We start from the raw sequence: 11622 nt of genomic DNA, 5'->3' as shown, positions 1-11622 counted from the left end.
CTCTGAACGGGATGACAAGTGGTAGTTGCAATGGGTAATCACTTAGTAACCGCCTAAATGCACATTTTTATGAGACAAGTAACTCTTCTTGGGCAAGTAAAAAGCAGACTAATGAGACATTCCCATGGGATTCGATATAAACATTAGAAAGGAAAACATCCCCCCCTCTTGTGACAGCGCCTAGAAGGAAGGCTATATAAGCACTTCAAAGAGGAAAAGGGCCCAGCCTGGGAATTGTGGCTTGGTGGCAGGAGCTTGAGCTGGTGACCACAGACTTTGAGAAAACACTGAAGCTGAGCACACTCGATGGATACCCACGGCTGCACCACGACTGTGTCTTCCACCCCACCCCAAAACTGCTCTGGAATGACAAATTTGAGAACCATCTCTTCTAACCACGGTGTGTCGGAAGTCACCAGCTGCCGGCCAACTGACAATGTGCAGAGAATTTCTCAAGGCCAATGCTGCCAACCCATTCTAAGACTCCATCACGTCCCCACATACCTGAGAAGCAACTTCAATGGCCAGGCCTCTCTTGATGGCTGCAGCTGGTGTGGTGAAGGCATCAACAGTCATGAGAGAGAGACCATGCAGATTTTAAACGACCGCCTTGCTAACTACCTAGAAAAGGTGAAGATGCTGGAGCAAGAGAATGCTGAACTGGAGGGCAAAATCCAGGAAGAGGGTAACAAAGAGTTCCCCATCCTGTGTCCGGATTACCTGTCCTACTATGCCACCATTGAGGGGCTCCAGCAGAAGGTAAGATTCTTGGCAATCTACTTGGTCACTTTGTAAGCCAATGATCACCACGTAATGAGTACTTACTAAGTGTTAGTATTTCTAGTAAGTTCTATGCCGCAAGTTTTTGGAGGAAAAAAAATTCTTGAACTTTTCATCTTAAATTAACATTCAGAGTTTATAGCTTTTCCTTTATTTTTTTCCCAGAAATATTCTCTACCATTAGAACTATGTAGTTCAGGACCAAAACAGGCTACCGTTTTGTTAATAAAAATGTAAACACTGCCAGATGCCAGTAGCTCACACATGTATTGTCCTTAGCTACTCAGGAGGCTGAGATCTGAGGATCACAGTTCAAAGCCAGCCCAGGCAGGAAAGCATGTGAGACTCTTATCTCCAATTAACTACCAGATAACCAGATGGGTATGGTGGCTTGTAGAGCATTAGCCTTGAAGGAAAAAGCTCAGAGACAGCACCTAGGTCCCTGAATTCAAGCCCCATGACTGACAAAAAGAAAATTAAAGATAGAGCTTCAAGAAAATAAATTTTGTGTTAAGTTTCTATTACAGTTTAGTTTAAAGCCATGCTGTAACCATTCCTATCTTTTTCTCCTATTATGCTACTTTTATCAACTTCGCATTCCTTAAGTAGTACACCAAACATTAAGTTTCCTACTCAGAGCAAACTGCTGCCACTTATTGGGATTTATTCATTCAGATAAATATTTACAGAGCACAAATAACATTTTAAAAATTGTTCTAGGCTCTGGGAAAATAATGTTGAACTAAAAATATCTCTGCTTTTGCAATAGAGCAAAACCTTGATACAAAAGGCCATATAGTAGGACGCTAAATAAAAGGATCTCTAGGACATAGAAACATAAGCCATATAATGAATGATTGTTGTCCTTAATGTATTATGTTATCTCTCATCTCTTTTGCTGTCCCTTGGTTATCTCATATTGTTACAGTATTTCACTTTGTTACCTGATATATCGGATATATTTGTATTTGGTTATTTGAAATTGGATAGGGAACAGGGGAAAACAAGATGAGGGGTGGGGATGGGGGGAGGGAAATGGGGACCAAGACATGTGAAAGGGTATCAATGTATGGGAATTAATGCACCATCCATCTGGCAAATATCATATAACCCTTCTATTAATTACAATAAAAAATATATGAAAAAATAATAAATAAATAAATAAAAATATCTCTGCTATTATAGAGCCTCAGTCTAGTGGATTATGGTATATTTAGATCATATATTTCAATGAAAAAACATTGTTTTAAATTTGTTTATAAACATTTGCTGAACTCTCATGGAAATATTGAGAACTCAGATTTTCCAAAATTTCTTGAGCCTGACTCCTAAGATTCAAGAAAAATTGAACCAGCCTTCTCCGATTAAATTAAAACACACACACACACCACTAGGGTCTTTAAAAAAAAAAAAAAAACAGGCAGTCCTGGTGTTTGTCTCATTTGTGTGTACAATTTCTTAATTCTAGATCTTGTGTACCAAGGCTGAAAATTCCAGACTGGTCTCACAAATTGACAAAACCAAACTGGCTGCAGATGACTTGAGAGCCAAGTAAGCTCACCCAATACCTCCACTGACCACAGAGTTCATTCCGAGTCTGACTTAAAGACACACAATGAGATTATCTCCATGCTCATTTAGCCTCCCCATCCATAGCACATTGGCACTAGTCCAGAAAAGCTTCAAATTGAATTAAAAAAACAAAGATGGGGCCGGGAGTTTGGCCTAGTGGTAGAGTGCTTGCCTAGCATGCACAAAGACCCAGGTTCAATTCCTCAGTACCACATACACAAAAAAAAAAACGGAAGTGGTGCTGAGGCTCAAGTGTTAGAGCTCTAGCCTTGAGAAAGTCCAAGGAGAGTGCTCAGGCCCTGAGCTCAAGCCCAGGACTGGCAAAAAAAAAAAAAAAAGATGAAGAAGCCTCACATGAATACTGTAACCTCTACTTCCTCACATGTCGCCCTTCCAGTAACTCACACATTATCTCAGTAAACTAGGGAGGGCTAATACATTGTTACCTCACTTAAGACAAAAACCTGACTTTAGCTAGAAAATCACTGAATCTGAAGTCATCCAGCCAATATACAGTAGATCAGAACATAGACACGAGCTTCCTCATCTTTTATCTAAAACCCTTCTTACATGTCAAAAAAGAAAGTAAAGTCTTCTCCTCAAAAAAATAACAAGGCAGCATTGCTCTGCCAGACATGAAAGCAGAATAACTAAGCAAAGACATTGGTCTTCATACATTGGTGCTCACTGAAATACACTGAACACGGGAGGCCCAGACAGGGGAAACAAGGCAGAAGGCAGTTCTGCTTGGCTTGGTTTGTACCACCTATGTTTTCACGCCTTTCTCTCCATTTCTGGCTTTTCAAGCTATGAAACTGAGGCGTCCCTGCGCCAGCTTGTGGAGGCTGATGCCAAATCCCTGCAGCAGATCTTAGGTGTGCTGACCCTGAACAAGGCTGACCTACAGGCCCGAGTCCAGTCGCTGAAGGAGGAGCTCCTGTGCCTGAAAAACAGCCACCAAAAGGTTAGAGAAAAAGGAGGCCAAGGGAGTCTGTGCAAGCTAGCCCTCTGAATGCCAGCATCGGGTCCTTTGTGGTGTCCATGACAAAGGGCTTTCTTGCTAGGTGCTCCTCTGGGTTTTAGCCTTCATCACACTGCTGCTTCCTGGACTACTGGTTCAGTGTAGCTCAAATTCACTGGCTATAAACATTAGGGCCATGAGGACAGAAATCACTCCCTTGTCCCAACTTTACTGTCCTTATTGGTTTCCTATTATTTTGTAGACCAGTGGGTCTAAGGTAAATCACAAGCCCATATGGACATCACCACAACTCTTCTCAGAGGCCATGGAGGTGATAAGTCTCACCTCCTCCCATCCCTAGAAATGGTCTAAAAATTTCAGGGCATTCATCTTGCTCATCAATTTAATTCTTATTTAACCACAGCATCTGAATCCCTACAAAATCCTCTTAAATCCCCACATGTCATCTCAACCAACACCCCTGGTCTTGTGAGCTGTGTTACAGATGCCACTAAGCTAAATTATTGCTGTTAGATTTGTAAGGAGATTTTATGAGGACCATCCATTCGGTAACTAAGTTCACATTTGTTTTTTCTTCCATAGGACATCAGTTCCTTACAGTGCCAGCTTGGAGACAGGCTCAACATTGAAGTAACCGCTGCCCCTTCTGTGGACCTCAACCAAATTCTACAAGAAATGAGATGTCGATATGAATCCATCATGGAGACCAACCGTAGAGATGTAGAACAATGGTTCAATGCACAGGTGGGAAAAGTGGAAAAGTCAAAACAGCAAGCATTTCTAGGGGTCATGTTTCCTTTCCAAATGCCTACAATCTTTGTGTTTCAGATGGAGGAGCTGAGCCAGCAAATGGTGAGCAGCTCTCAACAACAGCAAGACAGCCAGAAAGAGATCATAGAACTGAGGCGCACTGTGGCTGCTCTAGAGGTGGAACTGCAAGCCCAGCACCGAATGGTAGGTATCCAGAAGCCCAGCCTAGCACCAGTGGTCCTGGACCTTGATGCCTGTGTGTTACAGTGTTTCCCAAACTATTGTGTCCCTCAGAACAACAGGGCCTCTTTTTGCTAAAGAGTCTGTAGCCAGAAAAGGATTTCATGGCCAAATGAGTCTGAGAAATGGTGAATTAAACAAGGGTTCCACAAGATCCTTTTCTGAAAGACATTTAATAAGTTGATCTATACCTTGAATCCTCATGAAGGAGAGATAAATATGGTATTCAACATTCTGGAACTTGTTTAACTATGGATTCTCTCTGTCTCTCTTTCTCTCTCTGTCTCTGTCTCTCTCTGTCTCTGTCTCTGTCTCTGTCTGTCTCTGTCTGTCTCTGTCTCTCTGTCTGTCTCTGTCTGTCTCTGTCTCTGTCTCTCTGTCTCTCTCTTTGTCTCTGTCTCTCTCTTTGTCTCTGTCTCTCTCTCTCTGTGTCTCTCTGTGTCTCTCTCTCTCTCTCTCTCTCTCTCTCTCTCTCTCTCTCTCTCTCTCTCTCTCTCTCTCTCTCTCTTCTCCAAACACCTTTTTAAAAACTGTGTTTCATTGTAATCATGATCCATGGAATACATTTTAGGAAACACTGGAAGAACACTTTACTATGTGCCAAGCATTTTTATGAGCTATCATTTTAGATTACGAAACAATCTTATGAGGGAAGGAGTGTGATTATTAACCAGCTTGACTGAAGAGGTTCTAAGAGCGAAGGTAATTTTACCCAAGCCAAATCCAAAATCAGTGCCATCTCATCTATTTTATAGATGGAAGCACAAAGACTCGTTTCAAAAGAAATGTTTTGGGCCAGGAGTGGTAGAGTGCTTGCCCCAGGTTTCATTCCTCAGTACCACATGCACAGAAAAAGCTGGAAGTGGTGCTGTGGCTCAAGTGGTAGAGCACTAACCTTGAGAAAACTCAAAGATGGTGCCCAGGCCCTGAGTTCAAACTCCAGGACTGGCAAAAAAATAGAAAGAGAGAGAGAGAGAGAGAGAGAGAGAGAGAGAGAGAGAGAGAGAGAGAGAGAGAGAGAGAGAAATGGCTCTGAGCCAAAATTCAGAATCCACACCGTTGTGCCCTCGCCTCTCTAAAGTAGGGAATTGCTTACATACCCTGCATTGAAGGGGGTAAGGAAGACCTTGCTTTAAGCTGATATTGTCAGCTAGTCCTGTGACTTTGGGCAACATGTTTAACCTCCTGACCTTCAGTTTTCCCCCCTCTATAAAAATTGGTATTATTATGTAAATACTGGATTATTAGAACCTAAAAATCTTACCATTATCCACAGACTCACAGAATGACAGAGCAGGAAAGAACTCAACTCATCAAGGCCTCAGCTCTCACATTTCACTGAATGAATCGATCCAGTGAGGGGAATGTTGACAGCTAAACATTGCTCACTGCATTTTTAAGGGACACTCACAGAGTGAGGTGTCATCATAATGCCTGAATGTGCAAAGGAAGATTCTCATCAATAGATGTGAAAAAAACAATTGGTAGGTTCAAGAGTGTGATAGTAGATTAAAAACTAGTCAAAAAAAAAGAGAAATCAATCAACACAAGAATAGAAAAGAGATGAAAAGAAAGCAGTTCTTAGCAGAACTGACAGTTTTGGTTTGGGACTTCTTTGGTTAGGATGTAATGAAAAGGTGTGGAGATTCCTTAGAACTTGTTGCAAAATCATTGTTTAACATGATTTGAACAATGACGGGGGCTTAAAGGAATCATTATAATAGCTCTACTTTCTTTCCTGCATGATAGAGAGATTCCCAGGAATGCATCATGGAAGAAACAGAGGCCCGCTACACAGCCCTGCTGGCCCAGGTCCAGAGCCTGGTTGATCACCTGGAGGCCCAGTTGGCGGAGATCCGGAGTGCTTCAGAAAGGCAGAACCAAGAATATGAGATTCTGCTGGACACCAAGTCCCGGCTGGAATGTGAGATTGCCACCTACCGCCGCCTTCTGGAGAGCTCTGATGGCAAGTACGTCAAATAGAACCAATTTGTATGAGAACGATGCTCAGACAAACACGTGTCTCGCTGGCACCGATCCCAGAGGGAGAGCATTTGGATCTTCTGACCAGTGGCAGGGACCTCTGGACAGAAGTGACCAGCTAGGCCCCTCAGGAGACCTAAAATTATAACATGTCCAAACCTGAGGTGTGGATCTGCAGCCACGTTGGTCATAAAAGCATGGCATCAAGTTCATTCCTTTTGGGTTGTTGCACTTCTTCAAGTGTTATGAATTACTGGAAAAGGTACTCAAGAGGCTGATATCTGAGGGAGGATCACAGTTTGAAGCCACTCTGAGCAGGAAAGTTTGTGAGACTTGATCTCCAATTAACCAACAAAAAGCCAGAAGTGGAGCTGGGCTCAAGTAGTAGAGTATTGACCTTGAGCAAATAAAACAGCACCCAAGCCTTGAGTTCAAGCCCTCGTACTAGTATACACACACACACACACACACACACACACACACACACAAATGAAAATTACTAGAAAAAATGGTTCCCCACAGAGAAAAATTTCTAGCCACTACTACTAACTTTTCCCCAAGATGAACGTGTAACTTTTCTAAAATAGAACAAAACAACTCTGCTCATGTCAAAACCTACCATCCTTTCTAGCCACCAATCCTAGATGCCAGTAACAGGATGTTCATAGGTCTAATCTGGCTTCCTTTTATAAAAGTAAAAATATTTTCAAATGACAATAAACTCATCACCCCCCATAAAGAACTAGAGAACAAGCTCTTGAAGTAATTGTTTGCCCAAAATAATAGCACACATGCAGACTGAGTTACAATCTCAAAGAACTCCTCTCTCCCCCAAATAACTGAGGATTCTGCTCACTGTACTCACTTGACCCAAGTCCACAGATCCCAAGCTCAGTGTTAATGGATGCTGACACTTTAAACATCTATGCAGCACACCAAAGTGCCTTCCATTATTAAAGAAAGACCATGTATTACCAAAAAAAACAAACAAACCAGTATTAGGGCTATTAGTGTAGTTGTCGTGTGTGCCTAGCATACACAAGGCCCTGGGTTTAAGCCCCAGCACCACAAAGCAACAAGGAATAATTACTGATAATGGCCTATAACCCCAATGCCTTGAAAACTACTCAATTACAGACACCCTCTCCCCCAAAAGGTTCTCTGAAGCTTCCTGATGACTTACTGAAGATTCTTCAAACGAGAGGGCTCAGACCACAACTGACTAGACTAACTTCCCATGAGAAAAACACCAGGCTTTCTATTTGATCAAATAGGAAGCCACTCGACTTCTACACAATACTTCTCAACCTAGGACGCTGCTTTCCAGTGAATCTGATCTGATTCTTTTTCCCCCTACTAATGACAGTACAAATAATCAATTGGCCCTACATATTCTGAGTGATTAATGCTGAAAACTTTGCCACACACACACACACCCACACACATACACATGTTTTTCCATAATCATCATTGGCCTCTCACAATCACAAGTTTGATCTTCCCTCTTCAGGTTTTCCTGTAAGCCATGTGCTACCAAATGTGACTCGTCCACGGATACATCCCAAAGAACCAGAGCTTTGGAATGCACTGCTGCCCCGGTTTATCTGTCCTCAGTTCCTCGGGGGATACTCAAGCCCTGCAGAACCTGTGGCCCCCCATCCCAGATCCTGGTGAAAATATGTACTATCACGAAGGAGATCAAAGATGGGAAGGTCATTTCGTCTCATGAGCACGTGCAACCCTGCTACATCCCCAGAGCTGTCAAAGCCTAACCTCCCAAGGTGATTCATGAGAGAGAGGCCAATACATGCTTCTGCCAGACAGCTTTCAGAACCCCCCAGTCCCTTAAGGTACTTAGCTTCTTGCTACTACAGTGGGTCCCCATTGCTGGGTAGACAGTCTTGAATTCTGCTCCTTCTCTATTGCCAGCATAATAAATGGCATTCCTCTAGAAGGACATTCTTTTAAATTTGTCAGAGGGATGGAAACTGGTTAGTAAATGCCTAGGAAGATGGCCTACATTGCTTGACTCCACAGGTGATAGGCAGGCTGGTTTTTCTTTTGTTTATTCAGGTCTTGTTTACCTGTGAGCTTTCTTAGAGCTCGTCAGACAAGTTGTGGTATTATTTTTGGACATTAGCACATGAAGGTGAAAAGCTCTGACCTTCCCTTCTAAATTTCTTCTTCGGATATAAAGCCTACCCAGCAAGAGAAGAAATAGGGAAAACCTTCCATGTTTATGGAAAAGTTACCGAAAGTCCCAAGTCTGGATCCTGTTCAATTCTGCTGCCTGAATTATTACTCTATGATAACATACTTTATCTCCCTCTTAAGATGTTTTTGAAGATGTCCGTGTTCCAGTTTTCTTTTGAAATTTTTAAGACAGGGTCTCAGTAGCCCAGGCTGGCACAGAACTCAAGATTCTCCTTCCTCCAGCTCCCAAGTGCTAGGATTAGAGGTGTGTGCCACCCATATATCTAGCTAATGTTCGTGTCTCAAAAAATGTGAGACCAGGCTCATTCATCTCCAGATACTTTTTTTGAAGATCAGAAATAATTGGGGGTGGGAGGGAGGGGGATCTAGGGCTATTTCTTCAAAGTTATTTGAAAGCCCATCCAGTATCCTTCTATTAAATGTTTGCTATTTCTCTCTCTGTTTCTTAGGGAATGGGAACTTGATCTGGAATTCTCAAGACACCAATCCCTTTCAATCTATCCATCAAAGAGAACTGGACTTAGTTTGCACACACTTCACAGAAAAGCAATAGTGAATAATTGCTTCTCCTACCTAGAAGGTCACCCCAATGTCAGAACATTGTCAGGCATTTCTGTACCAATCACTATCATAGTTTCCTATTAGGGCCACAGAGTAGGTAAGTCATTCCCTGCAATACAATTATTACTAAATGGAAATAATTGTAAAAAATGTGTAAAATGTAAAAATCATAGAATGTGAAGTTTCAAAGGTCCAAGGTATAACCAAGACTCTGACCAAACATTTAGCCTTCATCTGATTAATAACCTTATTGGTTAAACACAGATCAATCCCACTCCACATGAAGGTTATAAAGACCAAATAAAATTGCTTATATAATAATACAGCTTTGTCCATGGAAAAGCACTCCATAATTGGGATCTCTATATAGGCTTTGCTTTCAGCTACAACCCTAGACCTAGTTTTGATAGGATTATCTCACTTTCAAGTTCCTCCCCAGTGAATCTTTGTATCCAGTCATGACTAGAACATCATAATAATGTTTAATTTGGGGGCAGGAGGAGGAAAGCAAAACAAGATGTCCTGTGATCACACCCACATCTACTCAAGAAGGCATCTGTTCATTCTCAGGGTGCATATCAGATATCAGTTAGTTCCTGTTGCCTACAACCAAGAAACTCAGCCATTGTCTTTCTCCCAACAAAACCATGATCTCCACTAAGCAAGTAGAATGCAGGGCTGCTGCAATAATAGCGTTCCTATTCCGAATTTCCTCCAGCCTGCATCTGATTGGATAGAGCCAAGAACTTTGAATCAGAAACCTCAAGGCAGGGAGTCTCAACACGGTCTGTGTATGAACTTGAGTACAAGAGGTGAAACAACATTGGCTCTGCCTGATATGTGGCTGGAAAGACTAAATGGTATAAGGAAGAATGCTCACTTTTGTAAAAGGTGTAGTAATGTGCTGCGCAGATAGCAAATCTTAGTCTTTCAATTAAAAAGCCAGACAAATGTCCTTCCACCTTTCTGTGTGATTCGGTGCAGGGCTGAGTAGATCCTTCATGCCATCTGTACAACCTGGGAAGGCAAGTGGATGAAGTCAGAGATGCTCAAACTATCCTGAGCTTTTGATTGGAGGTCGAAGAACCTCGGTGAACTCAAGGGAAACTTGGGTGGATGTAGGCACACCGTTCTCAACTTATCCAAAAAGGAGGCAGCTCCTTCCCACTCACAGCAAAATGGCCCCATGCTTTCCAGAATAAACATTTTTAATATAATTGTTTCCAAGTCTTCCCATTTGTCATGAGTGGTACAAAATCATTCATGATATTACGTGAAATAAGCCAAGCCCCAACTAACATAGATTGCATAGTTTCCCTCATTTGTGGTAACTAGAATGTGCCTATAAACCTTCAAGTAAACACACTGGATGGTAAAAGACAAAAAAAAATACATTTGGACATGTATATTCTACGATCTCTATAGACATTCACATGGTGAGACCAGGAAGGATATTCTTAGAAGAGGATCATAAAGGTACAATTGCTATATGCATATTATCATACCTTTTGTCTTGTTAGTTTATCTGGGAGGACAAGGGGGACACCGAAATGAAGAACAAAGGGTTAACAAATGCAGCAGCGGTATTCACTAGACACTATGTTGAAACTGAATTATGCAACTTGTGGGAAGACATGGGAAGGAAAAACTGGGAGAGAGTGAGAGAATGGAATGACACTGTTCAAAAAGAAATGTACTCATTGGCGGTGGGGGAAGAGGGAAATGGGGACCAAGACATGAGAAAGGGTATCAATGTATGTGAAGTAATACACCTTCCATCTGGCGAATGCAATGTAACCCTTCTATTAATTACAATAAAAATTATATGAAAAAATGTACTCATTACCTGATGTATATAACTCTACCCCCTCTGTTTATCATCTGTATCATAACCATATATATATATTATAAGTGATTATGAAATGTAGATTAAAAAGGGAATTTGGCCACTCAAAGGTCTGCACACTTTAATCATGTCTTCTTTGTATAAGAAAATATAAAACCTACTTACAAGACCTTGTATGCATATGGTGAAACCTTTCAGTTTATATTTTATTAGAAAACTCAAACCATATCCACTATAGTCATAGGAGAGAGTTAAAGGTGATTTATATAATTCAGCGACTGGATCAGAAAAGGTGTTATGGTAAGGAAAAAAAGGATTCAATTGTTACTGTTGGAAGTGGCGCTGTGGCTCAAGGGGTAGGTTGGTATCCTTGAGCTGAAGAGCTCAGGGACAACCCCCAGGCCCAGAGTTCAATTCTCATGACTGACAAAAAAATATTGTCATTATAATATAAATGTACAGAGGTGTTACAGTTATATAAGTCAGGTAAGACTTTTTTTCTTTTGTCAGTCACAGGGTTTGAACTCTAGGCACTGTCATTGACTTCTTTTGCTCAAAGGTAGCGCTAGTCTGCTACTTTGAGCCACATTTCACTTGCCAGTTTTTGACTGGTTAATTGAAGGTGAGAGTCTCATGAGGACTTTTCTGTCCAGGCTGGTTTCAAACTGCTATCCTCAGAACACAACCTCTGGAG

General features: G+C 41.7%; 1 protein-coding gene across 1 annotated transcript; it reads left to right on the top strand.

Annotated features, from left to right (window-relative positions):
* Nucleotides 1-306: 306 nt before the first annotated feature.
* Krt39 (keratin 39) lies at nucleotides 307-8079 on the top strand. The gene is made up of 7 exons (XM_090351517.1): nucleotides 307-759; nucleotides 2249-2331; nucleotides 3160-3316; nucleotides 3917-4078; nucleotides 4163-4288; nucleotides 6074-6294; nucleotides 7818-8079. The coding sequence occupies exons 1-7, from the start codon at nucleotides 307-309 to the stop codon at nucleotides 8077-8079; spliced, it is 1464 nt and encodes a 487-aa protein (XP_090207643.1).
* Nucleotides 8080-11622: the final 3543 nt, after the last annotated feature.

Source organism: Megascapheus bottae, chromosome 17 (genome assembly GCF_031878675.1).
Source record: "Megascapheus bottae isolate mThoBot1 chromosome 17, mThoBot2.hap1, whole genome shotgun sequence".
NCBI classification, from domain to species: domain Eukaryota; kingdom Metazoa; phylum Chordata; class Mammalia; order Rodentia; family Geomyidae; genus Megascapheus; species Megascapheus bottae.
This window is presented reverse-complemented; position numbering and strand designations above follow the sequence as displayed.